Source organism: Hevea brasiliensis, chromosome 1 (assembly GCF_030052815.1).
Source record: "Hevea brasiliensis isolate MT/VB/25A 57/8 chromosome 1, ASM3005281v1, whole genome shotgun sequence".
Lineage (NCBI taxonomy): Eukaryota > Viridiplantae > Streptophyta > Magnoliopsida > Malpighiales > Euphorbiaceae > Hevea > Hevea brasiliensis.
Window position 1 is genome coordinate 50,939,924 of NC_079493.1, and position 26,481 is coordinate 50,966,404.

The 26,481-nt window shown below is 35.4% G+C and overlaps 1 protein-coding gene and 1 non-coding gene across 2 annotated transcripts; both read left to right on the forward strand.

The window, feature by feature from the left end:
* Positions 1-442: 442 nt before the first annotated feature.
* On the forward strand, positions 443-549 carry LOC131169807 (small nucleolar RNA R71). The gene has a single exon (XR_009140717.1). It is a non-coding gene; the product is annotated as a small nucleolar RNA R71 (small nucleolar RNA).
* A 24,653-nt stretch (positions 550-25,202) lies between these two features.
* Positions 25,203-25,727, forward strand: LOC131183159 (uncharacterized). The gene has a single exon (XM_058153285.1). The coding sequence runs from the start codon at positions 25,203-25,205 to the stop codon at positions 25,725-25,727; it is 525 nt and encodes a 174-aa protein (XP_058009268.1).
* Positions 25,728-26,481: the final 754 nt, after the last annotated feature.

A 26,481-nucleotide genomic window follows, 5' to 3' on the forward strand; every position in this document is an offset into this window, starting at 1 on the left:
GTTGTTCACATTAGAGTAAGCATTTCCCATAGGTTTCTGTTGATAACCTCCTGCATAAGCAGCTTGCTCCTGCAAATAATCATCACCATAAGAAGAGTAATCAACTCCACAACTTTGGGTTCCATCTATGAAGGCAACTTGTTGCATAGTTGTAGGAGTTGAGGCTGTTGCCTTTGTGCAAAAATCACTAAGAAGCTGAGTCAACTGATCAAATCTTGCATTCATGTAGCTAACTGAGTCAAGTTCATAAATCCCAGCCTTCTTTGGCTCAAGTGCTCTAGGATTTCCCCATAAGTGGGTATTATGAGCAATCTTCTCTAATAGACCATAGCATTCTTCACTTGTCATTCTCATGAAATCTCCTCCTGCTTGTGAATCAATTGTGTTTCTTATGGCTGGAGTAACTCTGGTGTAGAAATTCTGAACAATCATCCATTTCGGTATTTCATGATGAGGACATTGCCTTTCAAGCTCCTTAAATCTCATCCAAGATTCATACAAAGTTTCATCATCCCTTGGCTTAAAAGCTACCATCAAATTCCTCAAATGAGTGGTCTTCCCAGGTGGGAAAAATTGAGATAGAAAAGCTTGAGATAGTTGCTCCCAAGTAGCTATAATAGCTTGTGGAAGTGAGTCATACCACTCCAATGCTGAATCCCGAAGAGAAAATGGAAATAAGGTGAGCCGAATAACTTCATCTGAAACTCCAGGCTGCCTTTGTGTGCCACATATCATCAAAAATTTCTTCAAATGAGAATGGGGATTTTCAAGTGGACTACCTCCAAATTGTGAATTCTGAACCATTTGAATGAGACCAGTCTTTAACTCAAATTGATTAGCTCCAATGATAGGTCTGTTATCTCTCACATCTGCACATCTAGGAAAAGCATAATCTAACATGGATCTTCCCTGAGGATCATTTTGATTAGCAACTGCATTTTGCCCGTTTTGCTCATTTCCTCCATTGTTTCCACCAATAGCTCTATTTTGATTCTCCATATTTTCAATTGTCTCCTCTTGCTCAAATCTTTGTTGTTCTTTTTTTTTTTTCTGCTTCCTTTCTTCTCTTGTATTCCTTTTTGTTGGCTCGGCAGAATTTTTCAATTTCTGGATTAAACAACAATTCAGTGTCACTTGTGCTTTTCAATCGTCTCATAAACAGGAAAAGTACTTGAAAAACACAAGGAACAATAGTGAAAATAAAAGAAAATAAAAATTCTAATTAGCTTAAAACAATTAAAATCCAACTTAAAAACAAGCAATTCCCCGGCAACGGCGGCAAAAACTTGATGTGTGATTTCCGCAAGTGCACGGGTCACAGTAGTATAGTTTTAAAAAAATGATATCGATCCCACAGGGAATTGTGCTTAAATTGGAAGTAAAAGTATAAGCTAATTAGAATAACAAAATTTAAAGGTATAAAAAAATGAAATCTAAAAATTAAAATTAGTATTTGAGGAATTTAAGCTAAATCAAACAATTAACTAAAATTAATTAAACTAGATTACCAAAATTTAATTTGAAATTTCTATTTATGAAATTGAGAGGAATTAAATCTAAATTCAATAAAAATTAAAGTGATTCTAGAGATTGGATTTTCAATATTGTTTGCATGTGGTTTATCCCTAATTTAGCCAAACACATGAGAATTGCAATTTTGAGGGAAATCAATTCTTAAATTTTTGAAACCTTTTTCAAGCATTTCAAAGTTGGTTTTCATTAAATCAAACCCTGTTTTCACGGTATTTCAAACCTAACAAAAACCCAATTAAAGCTCTAATTGATTTTGGAAAGTCCCCTTAATTCTCTTAGCTTATCTCTAACACCAAGAAAACCAAGTTTATTGCAAGATTATCTATCCCTAATATTCACTTTTCAGTCCATCTATTAAGGATTAAAGCTTAACTTAATGAGGGCCCATTCATCAAGCAAGGCAACAAGCTCACAAGCAATAAATCAAAATGTAACAATCTTCATTTAAATGGCTAAATCAGTTCAAAACCACAATACAAAACAATATTTACAAACCCATCTCTAGAATCTCAAACAACTACTCACTAATCATAGTTTCAATACAAACCCAAATGTATAAATGAAGAAATAATGGAAATATAAGTTAAGGAATAGAAAAACCCAGAAAAATGCAGCAGAAGCTGCTGCTGGAAAGTGCAGAAAACGAGTTCTGCAGCTGCTGGAAAATAGCTTCACGTGTTCTTCTCTTCCTCTCCTTCTTTTCTTACCAAAAATGCCTCCCTTGCTCCTTATGGAAAGAAAATGATAAAGGGGACTTTATATAGGTGAGGGGACTGCGCTAGAATGGGTAAAAAGGGGGAAGGTTCCAGAGAAAGTGAGATAAAAAGCCAGAGTAACGGAAATGCCACGTCAGCCATTTCCAGTAAAAATGACATAAGCTGGATCGGTTATGTTGCGGGTTGTGTCGTGGGTTGTGTCGTGGGTTGTGTAGCTCTCGGCCTGAATATCTGACGATCGACACAACTTGTGACATAAGCTAACTCGGTTGTGCTGCAGGTTGTGTCACTCTCGGCCATTTTTACTCAACTTCAAAAATTTTTGCAATTAAACTCTAATCTCCTCCAAATGGCTACTCTGATCAAAATACATCAAATTTCTCCAAATTTAACCTACAAAACAAATAAATTCCAAAAATTAAACTAAGAAGTGTGAAAATTATAAAATTGACTAAATATATGCTAATATCTATAATAATAGCTATGAACAAGGGTAAATTATGTGCAAAAATTATACCTAAATGATGATCTAAAATGCATGCATCACCACCCAATTGGTAATAAGGAATACCTTAAATGAACCTTTAATCATATGTAACCATGCACTAGAATCTCTCTGTTATAAAATCACAATTCGAGCTAGAGTCATGGTTTATGTCAAACCTCATTTGCTATGAATATTATGTTCTCTTTTAATTCCAGTTCTTGATTATTAGATTTTCTTCCTGTGTTCATTTAATTGTTCTTGATGTTTCAAGTTTCTGGCCAGGACAGATAGATTTAGTCAGAAAAGAGTTTCTGACATGAGGCTCATACCACTGTCCTATTCTAATGTCTATGGCTCCTCATCCTATGAAATCCAAGAAACAATTTTGTTTTGATAGTCGATGGAACATTATCCTGAGGTGGAACAAATTATAGAAAATGCCTGGCAAAGGGAGTCAAGGGGTTTGAATCTTCTTAGAGTTTTTTCAAAATTGAAAAACTGTCGATATGCTCTCTCTCATTGGAGTAAGACTCATCACATTAAAGCCAACCATTGCATTTCCAACCTCCAAACACAATTGCAACAAGTGAAAATCTCATCACATGGACAAAATATGACAATGATCAAACAACTAGAGCATGATCTTTCGTATGCAATCAGACATGAGGAATCCTTTTGGGCTAAAAAATCTAGACATTCTTGGCTTCATTTGGGGGATCGTAATACATATTTTTTTCATGCTCAAGTTGTTCAACGACGAAGAAGGAATACTATCTCAAGAATTCTTGATTCTTCTGGAGTTTGGCGCTCAGGACAACAAGAGGTTACTAAAGTAGCTATGGATTATTTTTGCCATATTTATATTACTAGTAACCCTCCTATCACTGCTTCTACTTTGAATTCTTTTTAGCCTAGGATCATTCATGATATGAATGCCTCTCTTATAAGAGAAGTAACTCTAGATGAAATCCGAAAAGCAATTTTTTCCATTCATCCATCCAAAGCTCTGAGGATAGATGGTTTCACAGCTCTTTTCTTTCAAAAATATTGGTCAGTGTTGCAAAATGACTTAGAAGCTGCTATTCAGGAATTCTTTCGGTCTGGAAAGCTATTGAGAGGCTTTAATCACACAGTCATTTCTTTAATTCCTAAGGTTAGACATGTGCTATCTATGAAGGATCTACATCCCATAGTCTTTGTACAGTTTTTTATAAGATCATTTCCAAGATTTTGGTTCACTGAATTCAGCCTCTTATGGATAATATAATTGGGGAAGTGCAAAGTGCATTCACTCGGGGTAGACACATATCAGACAATATCCTTATATGTCATGAAATCATGCATTCTTTTTCTAAGCAACAGGGTAAGGGCGCTGGTGGAATGGCAATCAAACTAGATATTAGTAAGGCCTATGAATGTGTGGAATGGCCTTTTCTTCAGCAAATGCTTATTCGATTTGGTTTTCATCCTACCTGGATCTCATGGATAATGGAATGTGTGACTATGGTTTCCTACACTCATCAAGTGAATGATTTTCATATCGAGTTTATTCATCCTTCTCGAGGTATCAGATAAGGAGACCCTCTCTCTCCTTATCTTTTCCTTTTTTGTGCTGAAGCATTATCTCATATGATTAGAGAATTAGGTCTTTCTGGTCAATCCATTTCTCGATGAGGTCCTCGTATTACTCATATACTATTTGCTAATGACTCCATTCTTTTTTCCAAAGAAACTACTTATGAAGCTGAATTGATTAACAATATTTTGAAGAATTATGTTGAACTTAGTGGCCAATTCATTAATTTTGACAAGTCTACCCTGATTTTTAGTAGAAATACTCATGGTGTTGTTAAATCCAATATAGCTACCATCCTTAATATCAAAAATAGCTCTGGTTATGATTGTTTTTTAGGCTTACCATCCACTTTTCCTCAATCTAAAAAGTTTGTTTCTACTTTAATTAAAGAGAGGATTCAATAAAAAACAACTGGATGGAAAGAAAAATATTTATCTTAAGGAGGAAAAGAAGTTCTTATCAAAGCAGTGACCTAAGCAATCCTGGTGTATGCAATGAGTTATTTTAAACTTCTTATCACTCTTTGCCAAGATATAATTATTTGATAGCTAATTTTGGTGGGGCCAATAAGCTCAGGAAAGGAAAATGCACTAGATTTCTTAGCATTTGATGTGTACTCCTAAATATATGGGTGGTCTTGGTGATGCATACATTTTGCATAGTTATTTAGGTCTAATTTCATAGCTATTTTATTTTATTATTAGTCATTTTTAGCTAATTTCATTAGTTATTTAGTTAGTTTTTCATAATTGTCAATTTTAGATTAATTTGTAATTTTTACTTTGTTTTGTAGGAAAAATGGTGTTTTTGAAGGACTGAAGAGAAATTTTGCCATTGAGGAGTGACTTCTACAGCCAAAGATGTCAAAAACAAGTTTTCAAGCTGAAATGTGCATTGACCAAATTGTGCATAACTTGCCGCATAAGCTATGCAGGTCTGCATAAGGAGAAAAATCACTGTTCCAATACCTGCCGAAATGTGCATAAGAAGACTGCATAGCTTATGCACATTCACGCCTCCCTTATGCACTCTCACGGAATTGTGCATAACCTATGCACCAAGTCATGCAGTTTCGCATAAGTGACCCAGAAACAGCCGAAAACTGCATAAGGGACTGCATGACTTATGCAGTCCACTTATGCAGTCCCATAAAGAGTTCATTAATGAGCTGGCAGAAGATTCCCTCAGAAAATCCCTCCTCAAACACACTATTTTAGGGCTCCATGTTAGAAAATGTTATAAATAGTCCCATTTCCCATTTTAGACGGGGGGACAAAAAAAGGAGACAAGGAGCAAAAAAGGAAAGGGAGAGGAGAGGCAAAATTTGAAGAGTCACTTTCACCTTCCACACCATTTTCAACCAAGATTTGCAGATTTCTTTCTTTCCTTATATTTTTCCTACATTTCTAGTGTTTAATTTCTTGTTTCTTAGCTTAGATTGAAGCTTATTTTCATATAAACTCAGATTTTCTTGTAAGGATTATGGGTAGTGAGTAGTTTACCTTTGATTCTGGAGTAAGGGTTGTAATATTTGAGATATTTTGTGGATTTTGATTGGGTAATCCATATTTTGTGGTCTTAATGAGTTTTATTCATTTCTTGTGTGCTTAATGACATGCTTAGTGTAGGATCCCATTAAGTGATGTTCTTAATCCATGGTTGAGGAACCGAAAGGAGAAGGCCTTGTGATAGATAATCAAGGAATTGGACTTAATTAACTTAGATCTAGAAATAGACTAAGGATTAAGAGGATTCACAGATTAATTAAAGAACTTAATGGGTCTTAATTAATTCTAACTCCACGAAAGTAGGATTAGTTTGATTAAGGCACTCTTTGTCTCACTCGAAAGGGTATTCGAAGGATTTAAGAATTAATCTCCTTAAAACCATAAGTTTCACAAGATTGGATAACCAATTTAAAATCCCAAAATAGCTCGAATATGAAATCCCGAACTCCGGAATCGCCTTTTTATTATTGCTAATTTTCAATTGAATTTAATTGCTTGCCATTTTAAATCCTGCCATATTTGAACTTGCTTATTTCAAATTGATGCAATTTTAGTTTAATTAATACATTGTTGGATAGATTATTAATTTTGCACATATAGATTTCATACTCCAATACCCATCAACTTATTGCTTTAATTTCAAAACTAGTTCAATTTAGTCAACTTTTTATATCAAAAATTCAATCATTAACACAACTCCTCGTGGGAACGATATCTTTTCTATATTACTTGTACGACCCGTGCACTTGCGGTAGGGACACATCAAGTTTTTGGCGCCGTTGCCGGGGAGTTGTTTGTTTAAGATTGAATTCTTGATTATTTTAGTTGTTTTTAGTTTTATTTTTGTTATCTTTTCATTTTGTGTTTGTTTGTTCTTTTTCAGGTACTTTTAATCTTTTATGAGAAGAGCTAGAAGCACAAGTGACATATCCTTATTGTTCAATCCTGAAATTGAGAAATTTTGTAAAGCCAACAAGAAAGAAACCAGGAAAAGAAAAGAAGCATTGAGAGAAATTGAATTAGAAGAAGTCATGGCTGATGAAAGAATGAGAATTGGTGTTAATGCTGGAAATGATCAAAACAATGAAAATGCAGCCCAAGGTGAAGAAGTTGTAAATGCTAATGTGCCTAGGGGAAGTATGATGGATCATGCTTTTCCTCATTTTGATGACTTGAGAGAGAGCATAGCAAGACCAAGAATTGATGCAAATAGTTACAAGATGGATTTTGGAGTTCTTCAAATGATTCAGAATTCTCAATTCGGAGGACATCCTTCTGAAAATCCACACACACATATGAAGAAGTTTGCTATGATCTGCGACATGCAAAAACAACCTGGAGTGTCTGATGATGCAGAAAGATTGAAGCTATTCCCGTTCTCTTTGAAAGATAGAGCATTGGATTGGCTTGATTCTTTACCTCACAACTCCATTACAAATTGGGAGCAGCTCACTGATGCATTTCTTGCACAATATTTTCCACCTGGAAAAACTCAAGAGTTGAGGAATCAAATGAAAGCTTTCAGACCAAGAGAAAATGAAACTCTATATGAGTCATGGATGAGATGGAAGGAATTAGAGAGACAATGCCCACATCATGCCATTCCGAAATGGATGATAAACCAGAATTTTTACACAAATGTTACTCCTGCAATTAGAGGGATAATTGATGCTCAAACAGGAGGAGAATTTATTATAAAGCATGGAGATGAAGCTTATGAGCTATTGGAGAAAATTGCAAAGAATACTCATCTTTGGAGTAGTCCAAGAGGACCAGCTCCAACTTAAAAAAGGCAAGCTGCTGGAATGTATGACCTTGATCCGTTCAACATGATTAATGCAAAGTTTGATGCACTTATAAATGTTTTGGCTAAGAAGATGGAAGATTTGAGTATGTTGGTTAGTTCATCATCATCATCTGGAAGTTCACAACAAGTGGCTTATGCAGAGGGAACTACCAGCTGTGGAGTAGACTATGGAGAGCAAGCAGCATATGTTGGTAATTATGGAAACAAACAAATGGGGAATCCTTACTCTCAAACCTATAATCCAACTTGGAGGAATCATCCCAACTTTTCATGGGGAAATCAGCAAAGTCAAGTTCCAAATCAGAATTTTCAACCACAACAGCAACAAGGAATTCCATATCAGCAAAATAGGCAACCATTGCCTAATTTTCAGCAGAAAAATATGAACCCTCCATCAAAACAGCAAGAACAAAGTCCCACCACAGAAGCTTTATTACAACAGATTCTTGCTAACCAAAATAAGCATGATGAGGAGATGAGAGAGATGAAAGCAAGGCTAGAACAGATGCAAACACATAACAGAATGCTGGAAAATCATATTGCACAACAAGCATCTTCCTTAGGTACCAAGTCTTTTGGTAAGCTTCCAAGTCAACCAGAAAACCCAAGAGAGCAGTGTCAAGCTATTACTTTAAGAAGTGGGAAAGTTGTAAATAATGAGGAGTGAAAATAGTGAGAAGAGAGAAAATGAGAAAGAAACTGATAAGGGTGAAAAACAAGAAAGTGAAAAACAAGAGAGTGCAGAAAAATGTAAAGAGAAAATTGAAGAGAAGGAAGAGAAGTATATACCTCCTGAGCCCTATAAGCCACAACTTCCTTTCCCACAAAGATTTCACAAAGCCAAGCTTGATAAGCAATTTGGGAAGTTCTTAGAGGTTTTGAAGAAGCTATACATAAATGTGCCTTTTGGTGATGCTCTTTCACAAATGCCCTCTTATGCAAAATTCTTGAAAGAAATTCTCTCAAACAAGAGGAAACTTAAAGATGATGAAACTATAGCTTTGACAGAAGAATGTAGTGCTATACTCCAAAGGAAACTTCCTCCAAAGCTCAAGGATCCAGGGAGTTTTTCAATTCCATGCCACATTGGGGAATCATGTTCTACAAAAGCTTTATGTGATTTAGGGGCTAGTGTTAGCCTTATGCCCCTCTCCATTTATGAGAAGCTCAATATGGGAGATCTTAAGCCAACCCACATTTCTCTTCAGTTAGCTGACAGATCAATTAAGTATCCTGAAGGGATTTTGGAGAATGTGCCTCTAAAGGTTGGGAAGTTCTATATACCTATTGACTTTGTCATCTTGGACATGGAGGAGGATTCTAATATTCCAATTATCTTAGGGAGACCCTTTCTAGCTACAGCAGGAGCATTGATTGATGTTAAGGGAGAAAAATTGACTCTTAGAGTTGGTGAAGAGCAATTGGTTTTCAATATTAATAACACTATGAAGAAGTATCATTCTGAAGCTGATACTTGCTTGAGAGTTGATATCATTGATGAGCTGGTTGAAGAACACTTCAGAAAAAGATATCCGGAAGATCCACTTGAAAATTGTTTGGTTCATGGAGGAGGCATAGACTATGACAACCCTCATGTGGCTGCATATGCTCAACATCTAGAGGGAAGTCCACCATTCATTTCTGCTCCAGTTTTTCAACTCACATAAAAGGAAAAAGTCGAATTTAAGCAACCATCATTCAAGGAAGAAGATGCACCTAAGGTAGAACTTAAGCAACTTCCTTCTCAGCTCAGGTATGAATTTCTTGGCACTAATAACACTTATCCAGTAATTGTAAATGCAAACTTGAGTACTTTAGAGGCTGATAAGTTGTTAAGAGTGTTGAGACAATTTAGGAAAGTTTTAGGATACACTATAGATGACATTAAGGGAATAAGCCCACACTTTTGCATGCATAGAATTATTTTGGAAGAAAATTGTAAGCCATCTATTGAACATCAGAGAAGGTTAAACCCAAATATGAAAGAAGTTGTTAAAAAGGAAATTTTGAAGTTGCTTGATGCAGGGATCATATATCCTATCTCAGACAGTACTTGGGTGAGCCCAGTACATGTTGTCCCAAAAAAGGGTGGAATGACAGTGGTAAAAAATGAAAATAATGAATTAATTCCCACCAGAACAGTGACTAGTTGGCGAATGTGCATAGATTACAGAAAATTAAATTTAGCCACTAGAAAAGATCATTTTCCACTTCCCTTCATTGATCAAATGTTAGAAAGACTGGCTAGGCATTCTTATTTTTGCTATTTAGATGGATACTCAGGTTTTTTTCAAATCCCTATCCATCCAAATGATCAAGAGAAAACCACTTTCACTTATCCATATGGAACCTTTGCTTATAGGAGGATGCCATTTGGGTTGCGTAATGCACCAGCCACTTTTCAAAGGTGCATGATGGCAATCTTCTCAGATTTCATTGAAGACATAATGGAGGTTTTTATGGATGACTTTTCTGTATATGGATCTTCATTTGACATATGCTTGGCTAACCTTTCTAAAGTTTTGCAGCGATGTGCAGATACTGACCTTGTGTTAAATTGGGAAAAGTGTCATTTCATGGTTCAGGAAGGGATAGTGCTTGGACATATGGTGTCCAATAGAGGAATAGAGGTTGATAAAGCCAAGGTTGAAGTGATAGAGAAGATGGCTCCTCCTACCAATGTCAAGGGAATTCGAAGTTTTCTAGGACATGCTGGGTTCTACAGACGCTTTATCAAGGATTTTTCTAAAATAGCCAAACCTTTGTCTAATTTGTTAAGTAATGACACACCATTTGTATTTGACCAAGAGTGTTTGGATGCCTTTTGTAGGTTGAAGCAAGCTCTTATCACTGCACCAATCATGCAACCTCCCGATTGGAGCCTACCTTTTGAAATTATGTGTGATGCTAGCAACTATGCAATTGGAGCTGTTCTTGGTCAAAGAAAGGACAAAAAGGCTTATGCTATTTATTATGCTAGTAGAACACTGGATGAGGCTTAAACAAATTATGCAACAACTAAAAAGGAATTTCTAGCAATTGTCTTTGCATTGGAAAAGTTCAGACCTTACATTATTGACTCAAAGGTGGTTATATTTTCAGATCATGCAGCCATCAGGTATTTACTCCGTAAAAAAGAGGCTAAACCTAGGCTCATTAGGTGGATTCTGATGCTACAAGAGTTTGACTTAGAGATTAGAGATAAGAAGGGAGCTGAAAATGTAGTTGCAGATAATCTTAGTAGGCTGAAATTGGATGATGAAGAATTGGATGAAATCCCTATTGATGAGTTTTTCTTGGATGAACAACTTTTCTCTCTTGTTGCTAAATTACCTTGGTATGCAGACTTTGTGAATTATCTATCTTGTGGAGTCTTACCTCTAGGAATGACATGGCAACAAAAGAAAAAGTTTTTACATGAGGTGAAGTTTTATAGATGGGATGATCCTTTACTCTTTAGGAGATGTTGTGATGGTTTAATAAGGAGATGTATTCCTGATGAAGAGACACAGAGTATTATGCATCATTGCCATGCTTCTGATTATGGAGGACATTTTGGAATCTCTAAAACAGTTAGTAAAATTTTGCAAGCTGGTTTCTTTTGGCCAAATCTTTTTAAGGATGTGAGGAAATTTGTGTTAGAATGTGATAAATGTCAAAGGAGTGGAAATTTGTCAAAAAGAGATCAAATGCCCCTAAATGATATTCTTGAAGTGGAATTATTTGATGTCTGGGGAATAGATTTTATGGGGCCATTCCCTCCTTCATTTGGTAATAAATACATTCTAGTTGGAGTTGACTATGTGTCAAAGTGGGTGGAAGCTATTGCAACTCCAACTAATGATGCTAGAGTGGTAGTGAAATTCCTGAAGAAATTTGTCTTGAGTAGATTTGGAGCTCCTAGGGCTATAATTAGTGATGGGGGTTCCCATTTTTGTAATAAGCAATTTGAGAGCTTAATGAGGAAGTATGGTGTAGTGCACAAGATAGCTACCCCATACCACCCTCAAACTTCAGGACAAGTTGAAATTTCTAACAGAGAGCTCAAGCATATCTTGGAGAAAACAGTGAACAATTCTCGAAAAGATTGGTCTATCAAACTAGATGATGCTTTATGGGCATATAGGACTGCCTACAAAACCCCTATAGGAACTACTCCCTTTAGGTTGGTGTATGGTAAGTCTTGTCATTTACCTGTGGAGCTAGAACATAGAGCATATTGGGCCATTCAGACCTTGAATTTTGATCTTAAGCAAGCTGGTGAAAAAAGACTATTGCAACTTAATGAGCTTGAAGAACTGAGGATGGATGCTTATGAAAGTGCCCGTATTTACAAAGAAAGAACTAAAGTTTGGCATGATAAGCACCTTAGGAAAAAGAAATTCAAAGAAGGTGATTCAGTTTTATTGTTCAACTCAAGATTGAAATTGTTCCTTGGAAAACTTAAATCAAGGTGGACTGGTCCATATAGAGTTTCTAAGGTTTTCCCTTATGGAGCAATTGAAATTTGGAGTGAAAAATCTGGGAATTTTAAGGTCAATGGGCATAGATTGAGACATTACATAACTGGAGACCCAATAAAAGGAGCAAGCTGTTACAAGCTCTCCAATCCCTCACCTCTTTTTCACTGAAATTCATGAAGAGTCCAGCTAAGGACTATAAATTAGCCCTCTTGGGAGGCATCCCAAGTCCTTTTATTTTGCTTTTGCTGATTTACTTTTACTTTCATTACTTTTGTTTTTATTTGAAATTTCCCCAAATTCAATTTTTGACATTGTTGAATTTTGTCCCTTGTAGATGTATTTCAATGGAGGAAGGCTGGTGAACTGTTGGGGAGTGATTCTTAACTTGAAAATTTTGTCTTTCAAACTCTCCCAAAAACTGATTGGTTTTTGCTGCATAACCTGTGCAAGGTCTGCTACCTAGTTTATGCAGAGAGGGAAAATGAAATTCTGCTGCAAAGAGGGTGTCTGCAGCAGATGGCTTATGTTCTTGGTGAGGTTGTGTGTGTAACTTTTAAGTATTTGTGCTTATAATGTTAATATGGTGGTGAGTGGGTCATCTTTGTAATTTTGAGCTTACTTGGGTTATGGATTCAAGGTGGACAAATTGCATTTTCTTGGCATGACTTAGGGAGTTAATCATTTGTGAATAGATGCAACTTTATGCAGGTTTTATTGAGTTTTTAATGTGCTAAATGTTGATTTGCAGAATTTGAGTCAAAATGGCATGGGTCACAAATGCCTTTTATGCAGGATTTACTTTTACATGCTTGTGTGATGAAATTTTGATGGATTTTGTATGTATTGATGTGTTTTTGGTGAAAATTTCTCATGGTTTATGCTTCATGGAATTATATTTCTTCATTCTAGGGTATTTTTCACACTTGCAAATCACTTTCCATTGCAATCTCAATCTTGTTGAATTGTGCATAAGCAACTGCATAGCTTATGCAATCCTGCATAACCACGATTCTTGCCATTTTCATCCCTGTTGCAAACTGCATAAGAAGAGTGCATAGCTTATGCAACTCTGCATAGCCTAATTTTGTCAAATTTCATATCTTTCAAAACCTGCATAAGCAGAGTGCATGACTTATGCACATTTGCATAACTTCAAATTCTGCATTTTCTCTCTCTGCCGAGGGGTGCATAAGCAGAGTGCATGACTTATGTACTTTCGCATAACCAAAAACTCTGATTTTCTCTCTCTGCCGAAGTCTGCATAACTTATGCACTTCCGCATGACCAGAAACCCAAAATTTCAAAACTTGCCGAGGGGTGCATAAGCAGAGTGCATAACTTATGCACTACTGCATGACCGAAAACTCTGAAAACCCAAACCCATCGAGAGGTGCATAAGGAGAGTGCATGACCTATGCACTTCTACATAACCACTTTCCATAAAAATTAGAACCCACCGAGAGGTGCATAAGGAGAGTGCATGACTTATGCACAACTGCATGACCACCAACCCCAAACACCAAAACCTACCGAGACCTGCATAAGGAGGGTGCATGACTTATGCGCTTCTGCATGACCACCAACCCAAGATTTCAAAACTTGCCGAAATGTGCATAAGGACAGTGCATGAGCTATTTCTCTAAAGTCCAAAACCTGCAGAAACATGCATAAGTAGGGTGCATAAGTTATGCACACTCACTTTTTACTTATGCAGTCTTACACAACCTAATCCAAAATTTCCGTCGGCACCCATTTCTCCCGCCTCCCGTATTTTATGTTCCCGACCGTCCGTTCCCCTCTATTTCTCCCGACATTTTCCTCCTTTCCTTCTTCTCCACACCTATTGCCGCCGCCCTAGCCCTAACTACCCCGAGCATATTTTCTTTTCCCCTCACCTTCACCATCGGCAATGGAGTCGCCTCCCCATTCCCGTCCAGTTTCCCCTCTCCAGGTTTCACCATTGTCAACGATACCTCCTAACCCTAATTCCCCTCCATAAGCGACACCCCCACCACCCTCCACAACCACATATAAACGAAAAATCAGGTCAAAATCCACTAGGCCCATGTCCTCTGCACCTCCTCTCTCAAAGCGCAATGAACCACCCACCATCCCAAGGTTAGAGCCTCCACCCAAAAAGCCAAAGACTTCAGCCTCCACACCCTCTTCCAGCAAAAAGCAATTGTCAGCAACCTCACAAGTCTCAAAACTTCCTTGGTCCCTTTCTGATGCAACTCACAAAGCAACATTTAAATGACTTAAGGAAAGGAAGGTGCAACCCACTAGGTATATTTCTGTGGACTCTCTTCAGTCACTTGGTTTATTTGACAATGTGGTTGACTATCTAGATGGTATGGGTTGGATGGAATTTGTGCATAAGCAAGAAATTGTTTACCCAGCTTTAGTTTTGGAGTTTATTTCCTCATTCTCTGCCACCCTGAAATTGCATGATGTATATTTTAAGCCAACTATGAAATTTAGATGTTTGGGGCAAAATAGAGAGTTATCACTGGATCAATTTCATAGCATTCTTGGTTTTGCAACTGATGGGTTATTTAGAGTGCCATATACAGGGGTAGAGGTAGCAAACAAGGGTATTTGGAATGCTGCCCAATTTTGGAGAATTATCACAAACCAACCTCAGACTTTTTTTGCTGGTAGATCAAAAACCTCTCAAATACTTGACCCTGCACTTAGGTTTATTCATAGACTGATTGCTAGCACTATTTTGGGCAGAGGGACTAGTTCTGGTGCTGTGGGGAAATCTGAATTATTTATGTTATGGTGTGCATTTCACAAGGTCAAGGTTTCTCCTGGTTATTTCTTTTGTGAGCATGTGCTGCATATTGCCACCAAATCCATAGGTGACATTGTTTTGGGTGGGCTCATAACTGTCATAGCCAAGCATTTTGGTTTTAATCCTGAAGAGCACCCAATACCAGCACTTGTGGACACCTTATATTTTGATGCTGCACACCTATCCAAAACAGGGTTCAATTTGCCACATTTTGATACTGCACACCCAGCAGCAGAAGCTGAACCCGCTGCACAACCAGAAGCCCAACCTGCCCAATCAGTCCCACAGCACTCTACTGAACCTACCCCACCCCCTCAAACTGCACAGGACACCCCAGCAGCTTCTGCACAGCCCACACCTCCTACAGCTGAACCCTCCTCATCCACAGCCCCTCCTGCATTCAACACTAAAGCCTTATTCACCTATCTTGAAAGGCTTAGTGATGATATATACTTTGTGGATAGGAAGCTTGACACTGGTCTTGATACCCTCAAGGATCGTCATGATCACCTATTTGACCTTGTCATGGAAACCAGAGATAAGCAGAAAGAATTGAAGGAGATGATAAAGCAGCTCATGATTTTTCTGGGAATGCCACCTCCACCTCCATCACCTCCTCCAGCACCATCATTTCGACAGCAGCCAGATGCAACCAGCCCTTTAGCAACATCAATGGACAAGGGCAAAACAATATAACTGGATTAGTTTTTGTTTTGCTTTTGTTCAAACTTGTAGGACTTTTCCTTTGTAAATAAGTTCAAACATTTATAGTTTGTTTTGAATTCTGTTTTTATTACAGTTCTATTGGATAGCCATTACATTAGTTTTTCATTAATTTTTATTGCTTATTGCCCTTTTTTGTGCATATTTATCCATACTCTGTCTATATTTGCATGCTTCTACTGGTGGTTGCACATTTGTCCTTGCTCAGCATCATGCAGCAGCTTTTGCACATACTGTACAAGCTGTGAATTCCTTTATGCAATTATCTTGCATAGCCTGTGCAGCCCTTTATGCCACTTATGCAGATCTGCACAGGCAGTCATTCCCTCATGCAAATGTTCTGCATAGCCTGTGCAGTCCTTATTGCCACTCATGCAGAACCGCACAGCTTATGCAACTTCCTTATGCACTTGTTCTGGACAACACTTTATTATGCATAACCTGTGCAGCTTCTTATGCATTCCTATTATCTCTTGAATTCTCATCTTCTCTATTCCAGGTAACCTTTTCTTTTTGCTCTTAACATTTCACAATTCCTGGTAATTACTATTTGCTTTGAGTTTTGATAATGCATTGCTTGAGACATTGAGGGCAATGTCTAATTTTGAGTTTGGGGGTGCACATTTCTGCACATTTTGATTTTTGCTTCATTTTTCACATTTTGAGTATAGGAGCATCTCATCCCATTCCATTTACATATATTGTAAATATTTTACTTATACATCCTTACATACATATACATTACACATTTACACACACATTTTACACAATTTAGAATTGTACACATTGCATGCAAATAGACAAATAGATTTCCTCCATTTAGTTAATGCATTACTCATTTTTAGGAATCATACATCATGCATTAAAATCTTTTGCCAAATCCCTTGAGTTTTGAAAAGTTGCCTATGAGAGTGATTTGACTCACCCTTTAGTTGGGTTTGTGGATTGAAAGTTTCCTAAGAGATGCAAGGTTTTGAAGTGTCTATCCCTTGCCTATATCTTCTTAGCCAAAAAGCCACCCAACTAGTCATTTGGAGATGGAAGTGTTTAGAGGGAATTATTGGATATAAGGTAGTCAAATGATGTCTCACCAATCCTAGAACAAATTTTCTAAACCTTTCAAGGCGAAATACCAGCTTGTACTTAAAGAGAGAGATGATTAGGCATTCTTTGATTGAAACCTTCTCATTTTAAACCTTTGGCCCTTTTTTCCAATTAAAATTTACCCTTGCAAACCCCTTTGAGCCTTTTTATCCCTAATTTTCCTTGACATCCTTATTGTTACCTAGCCAATGAACCAAACACTGCAACCCTTTTCATGAGAATAATCATTTACAACATTAGGTACATATATATATATATATATAAAGAAAAAAAATAAATACAATAAAAGGGAGAAGAAATGCTTTTCATCTTGTAAAAAGTGCTAGTATATGTGTTTTTCACCATTGTCATTCAAAATGAAAGAAATCCACCCAAAGTATTAAAAGAAAATGAGTTTGGGGGTGGCAAATTTTAGGGACAAGCATCAAAAGAAAATGCAAAATACAAGTTTAAAGTATCAAAATGTCCCTCCATTTTATGTGTTTTTGTAAAATATGCTAGCACTTGACAATCCTCATTGTGTATTTCTGTCTCCCACATATATATAATATATATATATATATATATATATATATATATATATATATATATAATAAAGCGTACCTTATGTTTCAAAATTGAAAATATTCTCATGCTTTGAATCCTTTTACCCATCTTTCTTCTTAGCCTCATTTTGAACCCCATATCCCCATTACATCCCTAAAAAGACCTTTGATCTCTTGATAGTACTTGTTACATTAGTGGAGATAGGAGTAGGGAATTTGCCTATGGGATTGGAAAATTATCTATCAATTCATTTAATTCCATCATTTTATATAGAGACACTTTGCCTATTGATTGTCCTAGAATTCCTTTTAAGCATGACTTTCTCTTTTGATTTGTTGGTTTGGGGATTTTGAATGATAATTGACTTGATGGCTAAGCGGTGAAAGCTTGGATAAGCATTAAATTCTTTGCATTTTGAAGGATGGGTATATGGATTGCTGGTATGGCTGAAGGTTTGTTAAGTTACTAGAGCATGATCTTTCGTATGCAATCAGACATGAGGAATCCTTTTGGGCTAAAAAATCTAGACATTCTTGGCTTCATTTGGGGGATCGTAATACATATTTTTTTCATGCTCAAGTTGTTCAACGACGAAGAAGGAATACTATCTCAAGAATTCTTGATTCTTCTGTAGTTTGGCGCTCAGGACAACAAGAGGTTACTAAAGTAGCTATGGATTATTTTTGCCATATTTATATTACTAGTAACCCTCTTATCACTGCTTCTACTTTGAATTCTTTTTAGCCTAGGATCATTCATGATATGAATGCCACTCTTATAAGAGAAGTAACTCTAGATGAAATCCGAAAAGCAATTTTTTCCATTCATCCATCCAAAGCTCTGAGGATAGATGGTTTCACAGCTATTTTCTTTCAAAAATATTGGTCAGTGTTGCAAAATGACTTAGAAGCTGCTATTCAGGAATTCTTTCGGTCTGGAAAGCTATTGAGAGGCTTTAATCACACAGTCATTTCTTTAATTCCTAAGGTTAGACATGTGCTATCTATGAAGGATCTACATCCCATAGTCTTTGTACAGTTTTTTACAAGATCATTTCCAAGATTTTGGTTCACTGAATTCAGCCTCTTATGGATAATATAATTGGGGAAGTGCAAAGTGCATTCACTCGGGGTAGACACATATCAGACAATATCCTTATATGTCATGAAATCATGCATTCTTTTTCTAAGCAACAGGGTAAGGGCGCTGGTGGAATGGCAATCAAATTAGATATTAGTAAGGCCTATGAATGTGTAGAATGGCCTTTTCTTCAGCAAATGCTTATTCGATTTGGTTTTCATCCTACCTGGATCTCATGGATAATGGAATGTGTGACTATGGTTTCCTACACTCATCAAGTGAATGATTTTCATATCGAGTTTATTCATCCTTCTCGAGGTATCAGATAAGGAGACCCTCTCTCTCCTTATCTTTTCCTTTTTTGTGCTGAAGCATTATCTCATATGATTAGAGAATCAGGTCTTTCTAGTCAATCCATTTCTCGATGAGGTCCTCGTATTACTCATATACTATTTGCTAATGACTCCATTCTTTTTTCCAAAGAAACTACTCATGAAGCTGAATTGATTAACAATATTTTGAAGAATTATGTTGAACTTAGTGGCCAATTCATTAATTTTGACAAGTCTACCCTGATTTTTAGCAGAAATACTCATGGTGTTGTTAAATCCAATATAGCTACCATCCTTAATATCAAAAATAGCTCTGGTTATGATTGTTTTTTAGGCTTACCATCCACTTTTCCTCAATCTAAAAAGTTTGTTTCTACTTTAATTAAAGAGAGGATTCAATAAAAAACAGCTAGATGGAAAGAAAAATATTTATCTTAAGGAGGAAAAGAAGTTCTTATCAAAGCAGTGACCTAAGCAATCCTGGTGTATGCAATGAGTGATTTTAAACTTCTTATCACTCTTTGCCAAGATATAATTATTTGATAGCTAATATTGGTGGGGCCAATAAGCTCAGGAAAGGAAAATGCACTGGATTTCTTAGCATTTGATGTGTACTCCTAAATGTATGGGTGGTCTTGGTGATGCATACATTTTGCATAGTCATTTAGGTCTAATTTCATAGCTATTTTATTTTATTATTAGTCATTTTTAGCTAATTTCATTAGTTATTTAGTTAGTTTTTCATAATTGTCAATTTTAGATTAATTTGTAATTTTTACTTTGTTTTGTAAGAAAAATGGTGTTTTTAAAGGACTGAAGAGAAATTTTGCCATTGAGGAGTGACTTCTACAGCCAAAGATGTCAAAAACAAGTTTTCAAGCTGAAATGTGCATTGACCAAATTGTGCATAACTTGCCGCATAAGCTATGCAGGTCTGCATAAGGAGAAAAATCACTGTTCCAATACCTGCCGAAATGTGCATAAGAAGACTGCATAGCTTATGCACATTCACGCCTCCCTTATGCACTCTCACGAAATTGTGCATAACCTATGCACCAAGTCATGCAGTTTCGCATAAGTGACCCAGCTTAAAAACTGCATAAGGGACTGCATGACTTATGCAGTCCACTTATGCAGTCCCATAAAGAGTTCATTAATGAGCTGGCAGAAGATTCCCTCAGAAAATCCCTCCTCAAACACACTATTTTAGGGCTCCATGTCAGAAAATGTTATAAATAGTCCCATTTCCCATTTTAGACGGGGGGAAAAAAAAAGGAGACAAGGAGCAGAAAAGGAAAGGGAGAGGAGAGGCAGAATTTGAAGAGTCACTTTCACCTTCCACACCATTTTCAACCAAGATTTGTAGATTTCTTTCTTTCCTTATATTTTTCCTACATTTCTAGTGTTTAATTTCTTGTTTCTTAGCTTAGATTGAAGCTTATTTTCATATAAACTCAGATTTTCTTGTAAGGATTATGGGTAGTGAGTAGTTTACCTTTGATTCTGGAGTAAGGGTTGTAATATTTGAGATATTTTATGGATTTTGATTGGGTAATCCATATTTTGTGGTCTTAATGAGTTTTATTCATTTCTTGTGTGCTTAATGACATGCTTAGTGTAGGATCCCATTAAGTGATGTTCTTAATCCATGGTTGAGGCACCGAAAGGAGAAGGCCTTGTGATAGATAATCAAGGAATTGGACTTAATTAACTTAGATCTAGAAATAGACTAAGGATTAAGAGGATTCACAGATTAATTAAAGAACTTAATGGGTCTTAATTAATTCTAACTCCACGAAAGTAGGATTAGTTTGATTAAGGCACTCTTTGTCTCACTCGAAAGGGTATTCGAAGGATTTAAGAATTAATCTCCTTAAAACCATAAATTTCACAAGATTGGATAACCAATTTAAAATCCCAAAATAGCTCGAATATGAAATCCCGAACTCCGGAATCGCCTTTTTATTATTGCTAATTTTCAATTGAATTTAATTGCTTGCCATTTTAAATCCTGCCATATTTGAACTTGCTTATTTCAAATTGATGCAATTTTAGTTTAATTAATACATTGTTGGATAGATTATTAATTTTGCACATATAGATTTCATACTCTAATACCCATCAACTTATTGCTTTAATTTCAAAACTAGTTCAATTTAGTCAACTTTTTATATCAAAAATTCAATCATTAACACAACTCCTCGTGGGAACGATATCTTTTCTATATTACTTGTACGACCCGTGCACTTGCGGTAGGGACACATCACTTGGTTTCAAAGATTTGCAAGACTTTAACCAAGCATTATTAGCTAAACAGGGTTGGCGTCTCATTTCTTAACCCAACTCTTTATTTGCTAGAGTCATTAAAGGTAAATATTACCTTTACACTTTCTTTTTTAATGCGAATGTGAATATAGATGCATCTTTTGAAACATCATCACTTTAGCCTGATCGTACATTCTACTTTTTCCGGTGATCAATGTCAGTTCGGACAGCTAGAATGTCTGAAATTTTATTTAGACTAAAGTGAGAAGCCATAAATAATTCAAATAATGGTAAAAAAAATTTAGAAAAAATTTTAGAAATAAAATACAACATAGTTAAATGAGCCGTTGCTCCGGCGATGGGTGACCTGACGGGAAGCGACTGTAAAGACAGTTGTCGACCCCATACCTATAGGAAAACCCAGTAAATTAATTTTTAAGACTCCAGTAAAGAATTATTGAGCTTTCAATGGCACTAGAATACCAAGAAAATACTCAAAGAATTTTCTAAATCGGTATAGATAATTTTGATCCGTTAAGCAAAACGAAGGGCATTTTGGTCATTTCACTTTTAGAGATGATTTTTGGCCAACTTGTCTAATTAAGTAAATAATTTATATGGCATAAAATATAAATAAATATTACTAAAAATTAATGTAAAAATGAGTAGAAAAGAAAAGAAAAGAAAATGAATTAAAATTTAAATTATGACATCATTATTATGTCATCAAAATGCCCTCCACCAATCATATTTCAACAAACACTTATCAACCTAATTAAAAGAGATAAAAATGAGGTAAAATGAAAAACATAATCTGCCATCTTCTACCTCTATTCCAGCTAAGTTCATCCCTCTCTCTACCTCCATTAAAATTTCTTTCATTTCTCTCTTCCAAACTTTGAATTCCCACTACTAAACCCTAAGTTTCCTTCATTAAATCTTGTTAACTCCTCTTGGGAAGGTGTTTGGCTACCAAGAATTGAAGAGAAAGTGAAGTTGAAGCTTGGGAAAATTCTACACACAAGGGTTTAGTGTCTAAATTTCTCTCTCTTTCTCTTCATTCATGTTTGTGGACTTGATTGGAGTTGAAAATTGTGAAAAATTGAAATGAAAACCCCTTGTATGCATACCCCATGATTTTGGCAGCCATAGATGAGTTAGGATTTCATGATTTTCTTTGAATTAAATGAGTATACAAGCTACCCTTGAGATGAATTTAACACTTAGCACATTGAATTGTAAGTTAAAGAAAGAATTGAGAATTGAAGAACTTAGGGTTTTGAGCAAATTAGGGTTTTTCTCCTATAATGGTGTAAGAACATTTTAATGGTCAATTAGTGACCATTTGGTAAGGTTTGAACTTAATATGAAGTGAATTGAGGCATTAAATGTTGGAAAGGGTAGGCTGCCTTGTGTGGTGCATTCTGGACTCTTGGAGTCCAATGTGTTTGGAGAGCCTTAATTGAACCAATGTAGCTCCAATTGGTACAAGGCCAATTGAGGGTGAAATTAAACACATAAGGCTACATTTTTGGTGAAGAAACCATACCCAGAAAACTATCTTAAGTTGCCCTAAAAATTGACCTAATTTGGGTAACACACATGCTACCCTGGAAAAGTGATCAAATGAATAGTATTTATTCAAATGGCTATAACTCAGTGTAGAAATGTCCAATTGGTCTGAATTTTATATCAATAAAAAGCTTAGACAATTTAGAACAACTTGCATGAAGAACACCAAACCAAATTTTGATCATAACCCATTTGAATTGGTAACTAAAATCAGGGTATCAAAACTGCCAGAACCATTTCTGCCCAGAAATTCTGGATAGATAACGGCCAGTTTAAAAGAAATTAGTATAACTTGAGCTAGAAAACTCCAAAAGGAGTAATTCAAAAATGAAATTAATGAAGAGACAATAAGGAACAACTTTGAAGAAGAGAGTTTAGTCAAATTTTTACTGTAGCAAGGTCCAATTGAATAGTGAATATGGACCTTAAAATATGAAAATTTGAAATAGCACTCAAAAGACTAGGAATTGAGTTTGGCAATCAATGCCAACAAAAATAAAGTGCAAAATGTGGTATCTTGGTGAACTTAGACTTAACAAATCTATTAGGTATTAAAAAGTCTATTTGTGTGGGAATAGTCAAGTGAATAGTGACCTCTAAACCACAAATTTAAGTAATTAAATAATTAATTATATAAAATGCCCTAGTATGCCTAGAAAGATTAGTTTGGATAGGTTGGCATACCAATAGGGTTCTGTTAGCAGTACTACATATGGCTTCATGCCATTCTGTGCTTTATGGTCTTTCATGTCATTCTGAGATATAATAGCCTTTGGCTATGTTGATTGTGTTTACTATACTTGGCCTTGTGCCTAATGATTATTACGACTTATTAGCTATTCTGTTGCACACCAGGAGATACTTTGTGACTGATGGTGTGATGACCCGAGGTACTTGATACCCAGTGCCAGTTTACCAGTTTATCCAGTCTGGTCTACTAGTATAGGTTACTTGGGCAATCAAAATAAATCTTAACAAATTTGAATCAAATAATTAACATAAAAAGTAACAGATTAATAATGCTACAAATAATTACTAGAAACTCAGTCTGCGTAAATTATCAGCATACATTCTGCATATCTATTTTATTTTAGCTATTTTATTTTATATTGGCACCACTAAGCTGTATTGCTTAGCGCGTCGCCGTTTGCAATGCGTAGGTACTAGAGACACGAAGCGAGAACCCAGCAGACCCCAAACTGGGTGAGAGTCCGATTTGCTAGATTCCAGTGTTACCTCACATCTGTAGTGCATTGGTAGGACACTAGGCTACATTTTGTATTTTGTATTTTGTAAATTTTTGTAATTAGACTTTTATTTTGCCATGTATATTATAAACTCATGTAATTATGTTTTGATGTAATTATCTATAAATTGTGTTCATTAATAAAAATTTGAGTACTTCTTCATAAATTAAGCATGTGTATTATATGAAACTGAAGGAATGAGATTGTGGATTTGAGGAACTGTGATATGATTAATATTATGGGATTGTGTTGAAATTTTTGAGAATGAGATTTGGGTTGATATTTGGAGTTGTGTGGGTTGAGAAAAATTATTGGAAGTGTTTTTAACAGGTTCTGAAGAATGGTTTTTTCAAATTACAGCCGGCATTCTACCGAATTTTCTATAAAATTTGCGAAAACTCTGAATTAAATAAAATTTCAATAAATGACATAAATAGCAAAAATTTCACTTAGTGACTTTTAATAAATATAGTAAGAAATAATAAATTGATTTAGAATATGGAATAAGACAAGATAAGGTGCTTTGACACTCTGTGTGACATGCTTTGCTCTGCTACACTGTAGAGGAATGAGGGGTGTCACATCTTTTGGTTGGAGAAGCATATTATGGGGTAGGCAAGTGTTACAAAAGGTTATTAGATGGAGCATTAGTGATGGGAAATTTGTTCTTTGTAAGCAAGATGTTTGGATTCCTAAATCCTTCCCTAATCCACCACAAATCACATCTTCCACCAATCCATCCATCCATTGGTTTGTTGATTTAATGAAGCCCACTCAATGTTCTTGGAATATTCAAACTTTGAAGGAAAATTTCCAACCATAGGAAGTTGCCAATATTCTGTATATACCAATTTCTTTATTCAGAGAGGAAGACAAGCTAATTTGGCATTATAGCAAGGATGGGAATTATAATGTCAAGTCTGGGTATTATGTTGCTTGAAATCTTCATACTAATTCATCTAGACATTTGAGAGCGGATCCAGGTCCAACCTCTATTGCTATGACTAATAACTTTTGGAAATATTTATGGAATATTCAATTGCCTACCAAAATTTCTATTTTCTTATAGAAGCTTTTCATGAAAGACTACCTAGTGGAGAATTATTACATCGCAGAATTTCGAATATTCCAGCAGAATGTAAAACTCGTGGAACTGTGAAATCTTTGCAACATATCTGTTTCCAATGTCCTAAAGTTATGGAAGTATGGATCCATTCACCTTTTCGAGTAAGATCTCTCTTGCTACATAATAATCATTTAGCTGATTATTGGCTTGAGCTTTTTGATGTTATTCGACAACATGCTGATGCTAAAGCTTTATTATAACTTCTTGCTTATATTTTGTGGTACATTTGAAAATGTCATAATGCCTTGGTATTTGAAAATGTGATTTGGCTCTACTAAGATGTTCTTATGAAAGCTTCCACCTCTTTGGAAAAATTTTGAATGTCTATACAGTCATCATCTCCCCCACAGCATCCTCCAGTCTACCGTCCATCCACTTGGACTCCACCTCCTTTTTCTCAAATCAAAATCAACTTTAATGCTGCAGTGAATAAGCATCATGGCTTTGGAGCTATTACAGGTATTGCCCGCAATAATTTGGGTCATCCTATTGCTTGGTTTTGCAAAAGGATAATTGACATTATTGACCCTATGGTTTTAGAGTCGCTTGCTTGCCATAAAGCTGCTCTTTTGGCTAAAAACAAATCCTTTCATCTTGTTTTCTTAGAAGGTGATGCTCAGTTAGTAATCCAAGCTACTAAGGGAGGTATTATTCAGAGTGATCTTCATGGTATCTTTAATGATATTGCCCATTTATCTTCTGAACTCTCTGATATTACTTTTAATTGTGTTCCTAGAGCTTGTAATAGTACTGCTCATAATATTGCTAAGAAAATGCTTCAGGATGATTCTTTTGCCTGTAATCCTTTAGAGCAGACTAATTTTGTATTTTTCTCTTTAAATTAATAGATATCATTTCTAGTTGGCAAAAAAAAAAAAAATTTGTTGATATGTTGTTTCATGGGATTGAATTATGGCCTACTAAAAATGCTAATGGTACGATTGGAATAAAATATTTTGTGAGGGATAGTGGAGAGCGTGGGCTAAAATAGTATTTAAGAGTTAATGTTAATAATTAAATTAATTAAAGTTTAATATTATATTAGTTATTTTATTTTTAATTTGAAAAAGTTTTAATTATAATATAACAATTTTTTATAAACAATATCCGTTATACTAAAATTAAAATTATTTTTTTATACTTATTATTGTGAATCAAAATTTAAACTGGTAAAAATTGTATATTGTCCAATTAAGTTTTAACTTTAAGAGTTAAATGAAAATAAAATAAATAATTTCTTCAAAACCTTTGTGTTTTTAACTAAGGATAGATTTATCCTAACCCATATTATGATCATTGATTTGCTTATTTTTTATAATTTGGATGAAAATATTATATAACTTATTATGAATATTTAGCATTATCTTATATTTTTATGTGGGAATTGTTAGTTTAATTTTAGTGTTTCTTTTGAGTAAGTCATTATATTTATGTTACTTTATTGATATTTTTATTTAGATATTGTATTATTATTTTATTGATATTTTAATGTTAAAAATATATAATTGTTTCTGTTCTTTTTAAAAGAATACAATAATGCTGTAATTTTGAGAATAAAATTTGAGAACTGAACCGAATTAGAACTGGAATTGAAATTAA

Bases quoted from the DNA above. Each gene is read 5' to 3' on its own strand.
- LOC131183159 (XM_058153285.1), top strand. From the start codon at position 25,203: ATGTCTATACAGTCATCATCTCCCCCACAGCATCCTCCAGTCTACCGT.